Source organism: Pelodiscus sinensis, chromosome 3 (assembly GCF_049634645.1).
Source record: "Pelodiscus sinensis isolate JC-2024 chromosome 3, ASM4963464v1, whole genome shotgun sequence".
NCBI classification, from domain to species: Eukaryota; Metazoa; Chordata; order Testudines; family Trionychidae; genus Pelodiscus; species Pelodiscus sinensis.
The window spans coordinates 116,214,752-116,232,425 of NC_134713.1; the positions used below are offsets into that span (position 1 = coordinate 116,214,752).

General features: G+C 42.4%; 1 protein-coding gene across 12 annotated transcripts in view; it reads left to right on the top strand.

The window, feature by feature from the left end:
- Positions 1–17,674, top strand: part of QKI (QKI, KH domain containing RNA binding) — a 265,388-nt gene that overhangs the window by 176,682 nt on the left and 71,032 nt on the right. For all 12 annotated transcript variants that reach the window (XM_006115173.4, XM_006115169.4, XM_006115175.3 and 9 more), the window contains one exon: positions 4,882–5,025. In XM_006115173.4, the coding sequence (XP_006115235.1) occupies positions 4,882–5,025 (144 nt within the window). The remainder of the gene's footprint in view (positions 1–4,881; positions 5,026–17,674) is intronic.

Sequence of the window (17,674 nt, forward strand, 5' to 3'; positions counted from 1 at the left end):
TTCAGACACTATTTATGTAGCACAAGTTCTGTAGCTGAATACTTTAAGTGAAAAGTTTTCATTTGTCACTTTTTAGAATGTTCCTTTATCTTTTGGGCTAAAGAAGTGTACAGAATTTTAAATAAAGCTATGTTTCCATTGTATGGCTTAAATCAACAAATATTGGGTGTGTTGCCCCTTTTCCTTCAGACAGGTGAAATTAATCAGTGAAAAAATATTGAACATTGCCCCATTTCTTCTCTTTCAACCATGCTCGTCACATGTTCCCTTTCCACTGCTGGTCAGGGAAATCAAGGCTATGCAGAGTGAAGAGGTGAGGTGGTAATGGGGATGGAGCTTGAAGCTAAGCGGGATTTTGCATCTCTGGAGAAAATTATAAGCCGGTACATTTGGGCAGTTATACCTCCATCCTCCACAGCTACTCCATATTTTTATAATACTTTGGTCCTTTTCTTCTCGTCACCTCTCAATGCTTAAATCTGAACTTGTAACATTAGAGTTAGTGGAAGCAGTAGCTACATAAAATGTTATAAATTAATAGGTAATATTTTGAACAAAATACTTAAGTACCCAATATATTCATAGACTTTTCTATTTGTGTTTTGAAACATCACCCTGCGGATTTAATCTATATATTTTATAGAGTGCATCTGTTTGTCCATTTGTTCAAGAACTCCTCCTAAACTCTTAAGAGTTAGGACCACCAAATGTGGTGTGCAGCCTTCTCTTAACCTAACTTAAACCAAGGTCAGAGTTTGTGCCCAGAAAATGTGAAATGCCAGGAATGGGACTGTTTTCCCCAGGGCCTGCCTCCACATGGAGGACTGCAGGCCATGCACGGGGGGGGCAGAGAGCTAGAGGAGTGGTGCAGCCCCCGGAGCCTCGCCCTCCCTGGCAGGCTGGGGGGCCACTAAAGTAGTGGCAGATCATGGTGGGGTCAGCCCTCTGAACCTGGCCTCTTCCCAGACAGCCTGCAGACCTTGGGAGGGCTGCTGGAGGAGGGTGTAACCGTAAGCCATCTTTCATGTCAAATTCCTCAATGAAACTTAAATTTTCAAGCTGTTCAGTCCTCCCTTATATGGCAACCCTGAAACAGGAGACAGTTTCTGAGATTTACTGCTTGAAGACCACTAAGTGTATGTTAAGTAGATTTGCCTCCCAAATCAGTTCCTTCCAAATTTGGGAGGGGGACAAGAGAAGATAGGGGGATTGCCTCTCTGAACTACTGCTTCCTACTATTTCCCCAATGATCCTAGCTGTTAAGGCCATATACTGTATAGAAGGGATGTCCTGGCTCAGTTAGTCCATTCTGTTGCTGACAATACTGACATATCTCATTAATAAATTTATCAAACTCCAATTTAAACTGTTCAGATAGTTTGCTTCTAGTACTTGTACAGGCAGTCCCCAAGTTACGCGGATCCGACTTATGTCGGATCCGCAGTTACGAACGGGGCCCTACCTCTCCCTGGTCTCCAGCAGACCAGGGAGAGGAAGCAAAGCAGCGGAACACGCGGGCAGCGGACAGCCCAGACGCGTCTGGGCTGCCTGCGTGTTCTGCCGCTTTGCTCCCCGTCCCCTTGGTCTGCAGACCAGAGGGACGGGGAGCAAAGCAGAGCAAAGCCACGGAGCCCGAGGGCAGCAGGATAGCCACGGCGTGTCTGGGCTGTCCCGCTGCCTCCGTGCTCCGCGGCTTTGCTCCGGACGCCTGTGGTACAGCAGCTGGGGCGCTGCCAGTTGGTCCCGTAGCGCTGCTCTGGGCGCCACTGGACCAACCGGGCAGCACCCCAGCTGCTCTGCCCCAGGTGTCCCCAAGTCAGCAGCTGCTGAAACTGACCAGTGGCTGACTACAGGAAGCTCCTGCCCCGGGCTTCCTGGAATCAGCTGCTGATCAGTTTCAGCAGCAGCTGACTTGGGGATGCCTGGGGTTCTTAAGTTGAATCTGTAAGTAAGTCAGAACTGGCCTCCAGATTCAGCTGCTGTTGAAACTGATCAGTTTCAGCAGCGGCTGAATCTGGATGCCAGTTCCGACTTACGTACAGATTCAACTTAAGAACAAACCTACAGTCCCTATCTTGTACGTAACCCGGGGACTGCCTGTACTGGGATGCTGCTCCAGGACCTCACTCCTTTCTCTAATGGTTAGAAAACTTTGTGTCCAACCTAAATATATTCAGAGCCAGTTTATACCCATCTGTTCTTATGCCAACATTTTCCATTTCCCTACTGGCTTCTCCTAATATTCCTTTAGTAATTATTTTACAAAGAAGGGGAAAGTATTACATAGCTCCCTTCTCCAAAATTTTATTTTTAAATATTTTGTTTAAGGTAACGGAGTCTATACTCTCTTAGCAGTAAATCACTACAAAGTGATCATTAGTAAGCTTTTGGTACATTTGTCCTATGACTGAAGGAAAGGAGCAGAAAAGGAAATCTGTGTCACTTGCCTAGTAATATACATTTGTTGTCTTTTATTGATATGTTGCTGCATGATTGTGATAATATAAAGGTATGACAGCAATTAGTAGGCGGTTATGGACAGTGTATTCTTTGAGCACTTGCTTATGTCCTACGGAGTAGATGGCACCGCTCACATTGGTTCAGCACCAGGAAAAACCTGCCGCAGTATCAACCTCAGCACCGATCCCCATCACTATCATCTGTGGCGCTGCCATGTTCTGTGTCTGACTATTCCTCTTAGTCTGAGGATGTCAGTGCGCTTAAAAGCCTTTTCCACTGGGTCCCGCACTCTGCACTGATCTTATTCCTGGCACCAATCACAGCATCAGACCTGGCCCCCTCAATGGCAGCCTCAGGTGCAATGTCTCTTTTGGACACCATGGGCCTGCCACCAGGCCCGGGGCCCAATTCCTTCAAGGCCTACCTCCACAGGCACTTACTCCAAGGGCACTCCTTCGGCTACACAGCTTCCAAGGCCCCAGACTCATCGTCACTGGATGAAGTGTGTGCTGACCCTACGCCACCTATGCCTTCTTTGGATGCAAGAGTGCACCAGGAACTGCTGTGCAGGCTGGCAAGCAATTTGGGGGGCGGGGGTCCAGGCTGAGGAGGTAGCAGAGGGTATCTACCCAGTGGTCAGTATCCTCAAGGCAGACATGCCAGCCAGGCAGGCGCTACCACTTAACAAAATGGTGACAACAATTTCAAAGAACTTGTGGCACATCCCAGCCTCCATACCACCGACCCAGAAGGGGATAGAGAGGAGGCACTACTTCATCCCTCAAACAATCTATGAACACCTGTATGCTCATCTGACCCCGGGGTCTTTGGTTGCCAGGCAGCCAACCATAGGGAAAGGCATAGCCAACTAGGCCCTACGCCAAAGAGTAAAGAGCCCAAGAAGTTGGACTTGTTGGGCAGGAAAGCATACACCACAGGAGGCCTGCAGTTACGCATCGTCAACTAGCAGGTGATGCTTAGTAGGTATGTGTACAAATATCCAACTGGCTTTGGAGAAATTCAAGGAACTCCTCCCACAGGACTCCTCCAGGAGTTCGAAGCCCTGTCGGAGGAGGGCAAGGTCATCTCTCATGACCTTGTGGGTGCCCTAGATGCCGCTAACTCTGCTGCATGGGCAATGGCCATGAGCATAGTTAATGGGGCGCAGCTCACGACAGCAAGTGTTGGGCATCCCTCCAGAGGTGCAGAACACAATTCAGGACCTCCCATTTGATGGGGCTGGACTCTTCTCCAACCAACCAGACACAAAGCTGCACAGCCTCAAGGGCTTCTGGGCCACCTTGAAGTCCCTGGAGAGCCGTATGTCAGACCCACAAAGACACCTCCTAAATACTAGGCCTCCACTAAGACCCTCGCAGCAGGGCTATAGGCTGGACACAAACAGGAGGATGGGTCTCAATAGTTACAATGGGGCGAGGAACAGGAGGAGATCCAGATCTGACTCTGAGAGCGGCTCAGGCCCTATTCCGAACCCACAGTTGCCCATTACCAGTTCCCCTTGTTGGAAATCATCTCTCCCACTTCTACCATGCATAGACCCAGATGACTTGAGACCACTGTGTGCTGGACATAGTAGGAGTGGGATACTTTATCCCATTCCTTTCTCTCTCATCCTCCCTATTCCTGTTCCTCTTCAGAGTCCCTTCTCACATGCACCTTTTAAGACTTCTACAGTGGGAAGCAGTAGAACTGGTTCCAGAAGAATGCAGGGGAAGGGGTTTTTATTCCCAGTGTTTCCTTATTCCAAAATCTAAGGGAGGTCTTTGCCCCATTCTCCATCTCAGAATATAAGGAAGACAAGATTCAGAATGGTTAGGCTGGCTTCTGTTATTTCCTCCCTAGAGAGAGGAGACTGGTACTCTGCCCTCAACTTAAAGGATGCTTACTTTCACATCTCTGTGAAACTCGCTCACAGGAGATTCTATATGGCAGTGTGTATCCTATGTGGTGCAACATGCCAGGTTACGCTTCTACCCCCCACAAGTGTTATGCCTCCACCCCTACAAGTGTGGTCCACAACCCAGCCCATGCTCCGCTTTTATATTAAATGAAAGATAAGCTCAGAAGAGGAGTTACTTTAGTCCTCATCTAGAAATTTTACCTAGTTTAATACTTATGCCCCCCACTAACTTTTAAATCGTTTGAAGATTGTAAGTAAATTTTAGTACTGTCTAAAGTTCTGGTTGTTTATTTTAAAAAACTTGTATTCAATACAATGAATAGTGCAATGGAATTTTGGAAACTGTCATCATCTATTGTAAAGCATCATACGTTGTGATGGTAATTTCTTGCCCTACAGGTAAAAAAGGTTGATAAAGATTTTATGAAAATACAGTACACAAGGACATGCAATAATTTCCATTTGCCTGTGATTTCATTTGTTTGTTTTGTTTGTTTTAGGAGGAACAAAACAGAGGCAAACCTAACTGGGAACACCTGAATGAAGATTTACATGTACTAATCACTGTGGAAGATGCTCAAAACAGAGCAGAAATCAAATTGAAGAGGGCTGTTGAAGAAGTGAAAAAGTTACTCGTACCTGCAGTAAGTAACTACATTCAGGTCTTCAAATTTTGAGCTGTGGCTTTTAAAATACATATTCCAAGTAGCATTCCAGTAGTAAGTATAAAGCTGCAGTACAGAATAATTTTTCACAAATATTTTGTTGTGTCTGTTATCTTAAAATTTAATTGGGGCTGATTGGAGAAAGGGAGGGTGGAATGAGCCTTTGCAATAGACAGGTTTTGGGGGATTTTTTCAGACAGATCTTCATCTTTTTTGCATGTGACATAATAAAGGGAAATCTGATCCTATTAAGGGAATGATAATTATTTTAAATTTAAACCTTCTCACTTTCTACCATGAGTATAGTGTGCAGAAAGGAAATGTGATATGCTTTCATGTGCGTCTCTTCTGTGAGAAGATTGTGTTCTGTGCTTTTAAGAGAAAACAGTAACTTTTCACACAGTCTCTGTCCTCAAAGAAAATCTCAACACCTTCAAAAGGCAAGCCTGACAACTTAACTCTGCTAGGCACTAAAAACCATGGATTTTAGTGGTGACACTGATTTTTATGGCTCATTCTAATAAACTTATAAGGACCAAGGAAAGAATATTCATACATAAAAAAGCCTATTAATTCTAAAATTCAGTTTTTCTCCTTGATCCTTAAAGTTTATTAGAATGAACCACTATTTATTTGTTTATTTATCTATCTATCTATCTATCTATCTATCTATCTATCTATCTATCTATCTATCTATCTATCTATCTATCTATCTATCTATCTATCTATCTATTTTATTTCACACCTTTTTAATGTTTAAGTCCTGATATGTATTATATGTTAACAGTTGTATCACTTATAGAATTCAGTGATTTTTAGAAGGATATTTGGAATACCAAATAGATATTTAGCCTTGAAATGGAAAACAAGATGGCCATTATTATCACAGTAGCACATTATTAGATATAATATGATCAAGGTAAATTATGAAGGAAATAAGAGATGGATTTGCTCCTTATTTTCTTTTAGCCAATGTAACTCATGAGCAGTGGATGAGGTTTTTCATACACTGAGCTGTTAAAGTAACACATTTTCTCCTATGATGCTGGCTAGCACTTTTATTTTTAAACCTTATTAAGTAAATATTATTTTCAGTTTTTTGTAGCTGTGATAAATGCTAGTACTAAGTTACCTCTTAAATGAAAGCAATTTTCATAAAAATTTAAGTTGTAAGAATACAATAAACTTTTACATAACTTCCTGTGGTCCCCCTACTTCCAAGTGATCATACGTAAAATATTTGTCCTATTTTTAGTCAGCTCGTACTGTAAAAGCTAACCCTTCCTCTTGCAAAATGGTCTAATATTTTAATACTAAATACAAAAAAAATCATTTATCTGTGTAAGTAAAGCTTCAGTTGGGAGGGTTTCAGAACTCAAAAGAATGTCGACACTAGCTAAACAGATGGTTAGCCTGAGCCCAATTTAGCTTACATGGACCAGCCACAGGTTTTCAATTGTTGTGTTAACATACTAAAGCGTTCATCTAGTCATGCCCTCTGAGCCTTCATGATGATGTTTAGTATGTAATATATATCAAGTTGTCAGAAAATACTGTTGAGCTCCTTTCTCTGAGTAGGGTGCATGAGCCATCAGTTTTTGCAGAAATTAACTTCTCGTTTTTAATTAAAATTCTAGCACTTAAGGTTGTAACATTAGTCTCACAAATGTGAACCAAAACTCTGTTGATGGCTTATTAGTTTCTTGCAACTGCACTCTGTCAGCCATTTCCAGTGCTTCTGCTCATGGTCAGAGCTTTAAGTATCAGTGGAGTGATGAAATTAACAAGAATCTAATTAATTTCTCTTCTGCTATTCAAAGCCCTGTGGGCAGCCATCATGAAACTATCAAGAACTGTGTGAACTTTATGCTGCAGATTAGAAAAACTAAGATGGCTCAGAGGCAGGGGCTAGAATTACTTAGGAAAGCGCAGACACTCAGAAAGTATGAATATGATATGTGGGAGAGCAGGGTGAACATAAAATAGCTTAAAGAGGTTTAATGGAGACTTCTCTGAACAGAGCAGCCATTAGACTCTGGAGGTGTTGAAGGGAATAGCTAGAGAAGAGTGGAACATCACATGTATCATTTTGCAAGCTAGAGGATTATCCTCCCTCCCTTCTTCCCATGTTTCTACCCTAACTCCTCCCCCCCCGCCAAAAAAAAGTGGAAGCTGCTCCTGCTCCCCAAATCAGAGTCTTAGAATAATACAAAGGTAAAAATTCTAGCAGTCTTCTTTTTTCCAGCAATTGGGGGTGACCTTTTTACTGGGGCATTGCCATTGGGCCTTACTGGTATGATTCTCAATAATTTTCTCTTGAATCTACTTTTAGGTGAAAGGGTGGCAACCTATGGCTCACAGGCCATATCCAGCTCATCAGACCCTTCAGTCTGGCATCATAATTCCTACTGGGGAGTGGGGTCAGGACAGCTTTGCTGGGAGGAGCCAGCCCAACTCCTGGGCAGCATAGTGAGCCTGGGCAGCTTGTCCCCAACCCCTCTCCTTTACAATCCCTCCACCACAGTCTCAGGTCAGTTGCCACACCACCAGCTCTAATGCTCCTGTCAGTGCAGCTGCAGATTCGACTGGTAAGCAAGGCTGCAGCACTGCCCAGTCCTGGTACTCGAGATGGTGCAGTCAGGGGGATGGAGTCAGAGAAGGTTGGATAGGTGGTAGGGTGTCTCAGGGGCTGCTCGGGATAGGGAGCAGAGAGAGTTGTTGGAGAGAGCGAGGTGGCATGCCTGACTTCCCTACCCATTCCTCCATACAGTTTCCCTACCCGATGTTGCCTAAGGCCAAAAAGTTTGCCCGTCCCTGCTTTAAGTGACTGGTTTAGTCCAAGGATTCTTGACCTGTTAGTTCCTTAATTCATCACAGTTCCAGTGTGTGTGTGTCTGCATAGTAAATATATATTGATGAACTCTCAGCCTGCTTTTGTTACTACATGGTTAGCATCTCTGTTTCAGCTAGCTGTTGAATATATGAATTATTATACTGTATACTGATCTTTGACCAAGTGCAATACTTGAATGTCATGGTTATGCTCAAGATGGAATGAAAGTCTTATATCTGGAATTCCTTGCTTCCTCTGTTGTTTGTGTGTTAATTTGAAATATTCATATGAAAGATTGCAGCCTGCTTGTATGTATCTTAGCTCTTATTATGGCAGTTTCCATTCTTTTGTTGAAATCTTTCATCTTCAGGTCTTGGTTTTCTGTGATAAACTATTTATGAAAAAGAACCAATTTTTTGTGTAGCTGAACTTAATATGCTTAGAAGTACTATATTTCTCTGTTAATGTACCAGTTGGCCTACAGACTCTATCAGCCAAGAGACTGGATTATTAGAAATTTTCCTGTACTTTGGCTGAAACTTAAAACGTGGCTATGGAGACATCAGTAAAAAAACGGAAAGACATAAATTAAAACATCTCTGGATTTTTCAAAGTTTGATTAGAAATACTATATAGTGATTTACCAAAAAGAAAATAGAACTAAGTATAAGCAGAAGATGAAGCAGAATTGTTAGCTTTCAAATTTTATTGTGCCCCTACAGTCTTTTCAAGAGCACGACTACTTAAACATCAGTCTCAATAATGTGTTCCTTATTATCCCATCTTGCCAAGCTTAATGCTACTCAACCAGGAGTATGCATGTCTCTACTCAGGAGTCTTTCAACTCATTTATATACTTACTTAGTTTTACAGCAGGCTACATATAAAGTCAATACAAACTAAAATTGTATGCAGATTATGATGTGCTTATATTGCTCTATACACTATGCACTGAAATGTAAGCATGGTATTTATAAAAGAGGTGAGAGTTGGGGTATGCAGGAAAAATCAGACTCCTGAAAGGAGCAGTAGACTAGAAAGGTTGAGAACCTCTGACCTAGTTCATTGACAGTTCTTCCATTTTGTTCTTAAGGATTCCCATTTTCAAATAATCAGCCTGTCCTTTGGCGAAGAACCTGAAGTGAACAAAGGTCAATGTCCCAGTGCCTTGGCAGCATATCTTTACACAGTGTATTTTCAGAGGAGTGCGCACATAATTCAGGAGCAGACTGGTTCAGCAATAATTTCCTCTCCTTGTATCCATGCCCACTATCTCAAGTTAACTGCATAAAATCTGTGGGGTATCCCTGTTAGTCTGCAACTTTAAAAACAAGAAATAGTCCTGTGGCGTCTTAGAGACTAACAAAAATATAGGCTACATCTAGACTGTAAGCCTCTTTCAAAAAAGAGCTTCTAGACTACAACCAGTACTTTAGAAAAAGCAAGCCGCTTTTTTGAAAGAGAGCACCGAGGTAGTCTGGCTTGCTCTCTTTCAGAAAAGCACAGTTTGTATTACATAGCGCCTTTTTTTGAAAGAGTGCTTTTGAAAAAAGGCGTTATTCCTCATAAAAATGAGGTTTTCCGCAGTCAAAAAAACTGCCGTGTTCTTTTGATTTACTTTCGAAAGAACGTGTCAGCAGTCTAGATGTAGGGGAAGCTTTTTCGAAAAAAGGCCACTTTTTGTGGAGTGAAGTGGGTTTTACCCATGAAAACTAATAGACTTTAAGGTCAGAAGGGACCATTATGATCAACTAGTCTGACCCCCTGCACAGTGCAGGCCACAGAATCTCACCCACCCCTCCCAGAATAATCCTCTCATAATGATGCTATATATTTTTGTTAGTCTCTAAGGTGCCACAGGACTACTTGTTGAGCATAAAATTAGAACACACAATTGCTTTCTAGAAGAAAGGCACCCTAGATGGCAAGGCAAAAATTACTTATTGGTCATTCCCTTTGATCTCTCTTCTCCCATCTCATCACACACCTTCATTCTCTTTGTCTGCCTCTCTGTTTGCTTCAACTTCGGAAGTATCTAGCTGAAGAGGCATGGGCTCCAAGCTAAGTTTTAAACGTGATAGGTAAGTATGACAGTTATACAGTGGTACCCGCCAATGGGCCATATTCACAAGCATTGATACTAAAGTTCAGGATGATAACTGAGTGTAGAAAAGCAATGGGCAAGCACAACTTTGTTTCCCAAAATCAGAATAGTGAAAGACTGAGAAAACCGTGTCAACGTTAGGTCCCATAATTGTGCATCACTGTTAAAGTGAGACTTGTTGAGAATGCTCAGAGGCAGAAGGATACCAACTACCAGAGACAGCAGCAGAGACTGTATGATCACAGACCCAGATAACGATCTAACAGAAGGAGCACAACCAGTCTCCTTCCAAGAACCAATCCATTGTAACCAAATAGTAAATTTGAAGAAGTGGTTAAGGGTCTTAGCAACTACCCCAGCAATCCAGTGCATACCGCTCCTATTTCCAACCACCATCTGAAGCCCTTTTGTCACCAGTGGGCACTCATCACTATGGACAAGTGGGTCCTTGAGATCATCAGTACTGACTACACAATCTCTTTCATGTCTATGCCTCCTATCCAACTCCCTTCCCCGTCGCTCTTCAGGGTCCCCTCTCTCAAGCCCCTTCTATGAGCAGAGGTACAAAAACTACTCAGCTTAGGAGCAGTAGAGCTGGTCCCTCCAGAATTTCAAGGAAGGAAGTAGATAGAATAAAACCCTCTAACTGCTCTTCCCCCTTCCCCCCCCCAAAAAAATGGGGTTGTGATAGTCAGTTCTTCAAGATGTGTGACCCTGTGGGTGCTCCACTACTCTCCCTTCCTTCCTGCTACTTGGAGTCCGTTGAAGGATTTCTGGCAGAAAAGGAATGGAGGGGGACCCGTGCCACATGTGCAGCCAATGGACAAAAACAGCACGAGATGGCAATTGCGCATGTGTGACGCGGGAAGGCACTGCTAGGCAAAAATCTCTGATCACAGGTATGAGGACACATTGAGACCTGAGTGGAACACCCACAAGAACACACATCTCGAAGAACCATTATTACTGCACAAGGTGAGTAACTACTTCTTTCAAACAAAGATACCGTCTTTTTCCTCTTTGGGTTGACATTCCCATTTGCATCATTATAAGAAAAAATGTATATAGCTACAACATAGCAGTTTATGCTTTAACAGCACCTTAAATATTCAGATTTTGAGCATGATTTAGCTCTAAGTGATAACTCAATCAACATGTAAACAAAGATGAAAAAATTGTCCAGAATTGTAAGAGATTGGAATTTTAATCAATTATGAAAAAACCTAAGATTCCTCCCTCTCCAACTTAAGAAAGACATGTTGTCACAAATTAGCAAGGGAGCAGCTGTATTCCTCAAATTAAACAAGTCTTGGTTACCACAAATCTGTAACTTAGAGACTGTATTATGAATCCTCAACTCAATTATTATTTCCATCTAACCATTAATCATATAAATGTAAGGCTGCAAAGGACCTTAAAAAGTCAAGTCCAGCTCCCTGGACTGGTGTTTGTCGAAGATGTTATTAAGAATCTCCAATGATGGGAATTCTGCAATCTCCCATAGAAGCTCATTTCAGAGCTTAGCAACCTTATAGCTAAAGTAGGGTATTTTTTTTCATATTATCTCATCTAAATATCACTTGCTACAGACTAGCCTCACTGCTTGTTGTATTACTTTCAATGGACGCAAAGAATAACTATCACAGTTCTATGACCGCCCTTAACATAGTTGAAAACGGTTCTGTTTCTTCAAGACTAAATAAGCAAAGGTTTTTTAACATTTCCTCAAGTCAGGTTTTCTAAACCTCTTATCCTTTTTGTTGCTCTGAACTTTCTAAAAATTTTCTACATTTTTCCTAAAGTATAACACCCAGATTTGAAGACAGCACTCCAGCTGAGCCCACCCCAGTGCCAAGGAGAGCAGAATAATTACCTCCTGTGTCTTACATTGAACATTCCTGTTAATAAATTCTGGAATATTAGCCTTTTTAGTAACTGTATCACACTCATTCAGTTTGTGATCCATTGTAACCCAGATCTTTTATCAGTAGTACTATCACCTAGTCATGAGCAGTGGTTCTCAAACTGTGGGCTCACCAATGTGGGCTCAGACCAGGGTTCCCTCTAAGGTTCTCGCCTGCACAGATGCACACCAAGAATTTGAGGCCCACCCACCTTCTCATGCAGTGGCTGCTCCTCTGCTCGGGGGCAGGGCCACATGTGGGGCGGCTGTGCAGCCACCACGGAGCCCTGGCCCGAGCTTCAGCATTTCACCAAGGTCTGGAGCTGCGGCCAGGGTGGGCCAGTAGCTGCTCAGGCAACCAGAGCCAGGACCCAAGCCATTGCGTGGTGGGAGAGAGAACTCATTAACCAAAAGCGGCGAGGAGTCATGTGGCACCTTATAGACTAACTGAAGTGTTGGAGCATAAGGTTTTATGGAGCATAAGGTTTCGTGGGCAAAGACCCACTTTGTCAGGTGCATGTATGAAGTGGGTCTTTGCCCACGAAACCTTATGCTCCAATACTTCAGTCAGTCTATAAGGTGCCACAGGACTCCTCGCCACTTTTGCAGATTCAGACTAACACGGCTACCCCTCTGATCATTAACCAAGTGACTCTGAACTCCAGTGCATCCCCTTTTACATCTGCTTGATTATCCTCCAGACTGGATGGGATCAATTGCATTATGTCAGAGTAAGTGGCTACATTTGTGGCGATAGCAGTGATATGCACAAGTTTCCTCTTAAATATGCACAACACAATGCATTGTTAAAAATAATCCTTTTAGGCTGGTAGGTTTTTTCCACCAGAGCACATGCTGCCCGCTGATAGAAAATTGCTGATTAATTTCCAAAGAATGACCAATTTCCATCATAGTAATGCAACAGAACTGCTGATGCTAATTATTTTGAACATTGTGGGTGTTGTTAATTGCTTTCTGTGGTTTGTAATAGCAGTTAATCCCTTTCAACTGGACATGAACTCTCAAAAAGTCATTAGCTTCAGTCCATGTGCTGTATTTAACGTTTACCTTCCAGTAGGTATGTTTCATACCTTCACAGAAATTGCAAAGGCCATCATGTCACTGAAGATTTAGGACCCAATTTGTGGTCCGTGTACTCTTGGTGGTCCGCAACTTTACTGCAGGAGGTCCATGGAAAGTTGAAAAAGGGGCAGGGCTGCACAGCTGATCCTGGGCTCCATGCAAAATGCATGGAGTGTGTGTTAATTCTGTCGTACATTAATCGCAGGCATTAGAGCTCATTGACAGCCCTAATATATAAAAATTTGTTAGTAACTGGTGGGTGCCACAGTGGCATACATCCAAACTAGTGCACATGATGTCAATATTTGTGCACAGGACAAAGTTCACTCCACTCATGGATAGAAAATCTTAGAGGGAACACTGGCTCAAACTTGTTGGAACCCTCCTGGGTGATGGGGCTTAGGATTTGGTTTTTGCCTGGGACCCAGCAAATGGCATTGTGACCCATTGTTCAGTTTTGACCAACAGTTTGGGGAGCACTGCTCCAGGGAATGTGTCCCTTACCCCCCCATCCAGGTTAGTGGGGGCCAGAGAGAATGGGCTTTGCCCTTCCACCCTCCTCTTGGGGTTATATAATTTTGTTGTTAGAAGAGGGTCAGTTCGGAGCAGGCCAAGCTCATTCGCCTTAGTAAGCAAGTAGAATGGGGTGGAATCACTGATACCTGTTCCAAGAAGACAAGGTCTATGACATGGCATTCCTAATGAGGTAGGTGGGGTGGATTTTCTAACCTCAGAAACGCACTTGTAATAGAAATAAGTACAGTAAGCCAAACTGATTATATAGATTATGACCCAGGGTCAGACCTAACAAATGGAAGTGGGCCTAGAGTTTGGTTAATTGCTATCGAAATCTGAAATGTTAGAATTCTGTTCATTACAGACCAGGCTAAGCAGCGGAGTTAATAAAGTTAAAGGTTTCCTTTGCTGCCATAAATGAAGCATGTTGGCTGAGTACCATAGTGCTGACGTATGCGTCTCTTTAGTCAGGACATCAGTACAGATGCTGAGTTTAATCAGCATGCCAGAACCCCATCTCCAAAATTATCTGTAAAAGATGATGGAGACGTTTAGAATGTGTTAAGAATGTAATATAGAGCAGCTGAAGAAATGTACACACAAGAAATAATTCATCCCTTAGAATAGTATATAGAGAGAGGGATAATTTATGGGATTTAATGTAGTGGACATGCACAGAATAGCTCAGGATAGAGACATAGATCATGGAGCCATTGTGTTTTAAGCAATGTCTGACAGAGCAGGAAAGATTCAGAAAACAGTATTTAGAAATAAAATGTTCTGGGGATAGTAAAACAAGCATGCTGCTTTGGTCTCTTTTGTAGAACTGTTATTTTACTATGGTTTCTTAGTGGGAACTGTGATCTGATTTACTTTGTCTACTCTGTGCTGAAATACGTATTCCTGTCCAAAGTTAGCAGACTTGAGCTTGTGGGGCTTAGGGTCCAGACTGTTTAATTGCAGGGTAGACTTTTGAGCCTGGGTACAGTTCAAGCCCAAACTTCTAAACTAGTTCTGGTCATATTTTCAAGCACTTTGCACATCTATCATTCGTAAAAGTAAACAGAGGAGAGGCTACTAATCTCTTTTCTGACACAGTTCAGCATATATACAGATAATGCGTCTGTTTAGTATTAAAAATAGACCTTATAGTATCCACAATAATTTTCTTTTTATTGAATCTCCTTTATGGCCAGATATACAAGTTTAGTGCAAAGAGCTATGTCGTATAGGTGCTTTTAAACAATATGCCTGTATTGTTTAAAAATGTATATTTTACTTTGCATTTTACTTTTAAAGAAAAATATTAAAAACAGAACCAAGATAAAAATAGATTAGATGTACTTTAAAGCTAACTTCAATTTTAGTTTCGGTCTTTAAGATGTATAACGTCAACTGGTGTGTTTAAACATAATTTATTTTTTTCATTTTAGAAAAATCAAATCCATTCTTGGAACCTTCATTATCATTGTCTTGATAATAAATGGCCACAGCCATTTATTGGGAAAGAGAATACTTAGGACTCTAGTCCCTTCATTCTCTCTCCTCCCCTGTATACAACCTCAAGAGAGAAAACATGCATCTCATTTCTGTTTTAACGCTCTGACAAAATTGACCTCAGAAGAGGGCCCTGAAACCTGAGCCCTACTGCCGTGGGTAGAGGGACCAAAACTGAAGCTCAAGGACTTCAGCCCTCAGGCAAGGGGCCTGTAACCAAGTCCCACTGCCCAGGGTAAAAGCCCCGGACCCCAACAAGTCTAAGCCTCTGCTCTGGTAACCCTTTTCAAAAGGGAGTCACGACTCTCCGCTTGAAAACTACTCTAAATGTTTCAAAATGTCTGAATTTATCTATACTCAATTTCCAGCCACTGGATCATGTTGTCTCTTAGCTATATTGAAGAACACTTTGTCAAATATTTATTCCTTGTGTAAGTATTTATGGAAGGCTGTCAGGTCTCCTCTTAACCTTCTCTCTGTAAACTAAGCAGATTGAGCTCCTTGTGTCTGCTGCTATAAAGCATGTTTTATTAATCCATTAATCATACTTGTTTTTTGAACCCTCTCCAGTTTACTAGCACCTTTTTTGAATTGTTGACACAACTGGACACATTTTTCCAGTTGCAGTTGAGATTCCCCTGTTGATGCATCCAAAGTTCGTATTAGTCTTTTTGCCACAGTATTGCACTGAGAACTTGTTATGCTAATTGTCCACCTTCATCCCTGAAACTTTTTTGGAGACTCACGATTGAGTCTCTTTACCCTAGATTTATTCATGTACATTTGGTAGTCCTGGAACGTATTGTTACCTTGAGCCTAACTTTGCAAATTATCCAGACTGCTCTGAATCAGTCACCTGTTCTTTTTATTATTTACTACTCCCCATGTTTTGTCTTCTGCAAATTTTTAGTCATGATTTTGTTTTTGTTCTAGGTCTTAAGAATGTTAAAGCGTGTGCTAAAAACGGATCCCTTTGGGACCTTGCTTGAAACACCCATTCAATGATTATCCCTTTTACAGTTACCTATTGATATTTCTCAGACACATTTAATAGGTGCCATAGTAGTATTATGTTCTTTTTAGTGAGCTTGGGTTCATCAGTTAATCCTAACAGTTACATACAGCCCTTCCCCTTCTCCCTGGGCAGGCAGCAGCCGGTGTGTGTGGGGAGCTGACTTTTAAGCAAGCTCCCCAAGTGTACCAGTTCCTGCGGAGCTGCCCTCTTGCCTACAGAGTGTGGGAGAAAACAAGCCTTCACTCTGCGTTTGTAAGCAACAAGTAGCCAGAGGCAGTTTATTCAAGCCCCCCCCTCCCCCAAGCAGATCTTTGAATACAAACAGTTATGAAGCAGCTTATATACCATGCAACAATGGCTAGACAGTTATCTCTTAGTTCCTCCCAGATGCTACCTTATCTTGAAGGTTCTCACTGGAGTCAGCATTCCATCCTTATCTCCGTATGGAGGCGAGAGGCAAAGGCAGCGTCTTATCACAGCTTTCACGTTCTCAAGAGTTAGAATTGGCCTGGCTCTTGCTCTCTTGCTAACAAGACTAAGATGGCTGCACACAAATCCCCTTATCCACATTTCCTGCTTCCACAAGAGGCAGCAGGGAGGGACAGGTGAAAGCACCATGAGCACTGGCTCCCTCTTGCTCCCTCATGTGTAAATGTTTACATTTACAAAATGAAACACATTTTAACATTCCTACCTCTTACACAGAGTTGGGGGAGAGGGCAAAGCAGTGGCTCCTCCCTGTAGCATTGAGGGGGATCCAGGGACAGGCTTACCATTCTCCCCCTGCCCCTCTTGCCTCCGTGCCTTGGAGCTCTGGCGGCAGGCTCTGGGCTTCAGGTCTCCTATGTCAGATCCAGCCATAGGGCTCTGTCTCTGGGCTTCTGCTCAGGTGGTGAGGCTTCAGTAGTGCCAGCCTTATCTGATACCATGGTCAGTAGGCTAAGAGATATATGAATCGGTGGTGAGAAGATGTGAAAGGGAGCTTGGGGCAGTGGGGGACGGGGAGGTAATGCATGCCAGGGAGATTTTTGGGGTGCCTAAAGAAGGCAGCAAGGGCAAGGATCATCAAAATGCAATAATATTTTTATTATTGAGTCTGCAATAAAAACCTTACATAAATAAATGACAATGATTTGGACATTTATATATGTGTACTTGGTTTTTCTGAAGTTAAGTATTTTATGAAAAATTGTCAGAGTAGCCACCAAGAAGAGTTAGTAACTTCAGTTTCAGGCCACCAAAATTTTTATTGTAACGACCCCTGTGTTAGAATGAGCGACATGTTAATGATAGAAAGTGTAGTGATATTCTTGTCCACTAACACACTTCCTGTTGGCCAGGATAATGCAAATAATTCTAAAAGATATATATTTAGATATAGCAAGGTAACCAATTTTTAGGTGGGTGACTGCTAACTGATAATAGTCTATTCTGTGCACTTGTAAGTAGGGATGTTAATGTGTACCTGTGCCTGAGCTCATAATTTAACATGCACAGTTACACGCAGTCTGCACCTGCACCCTCCCCCAGCATGGAGGGAGGAAGTGGAAGGCATGCAGGAGGAGGCAGGTGACTCCATGGGAGCTACCTACCCCCACGTGTAAATGTGTAACCAAAGAAATTTTCAGCAGTCACGTGTTTACCTACATGTACACATTTTAATATATCTACAAATAA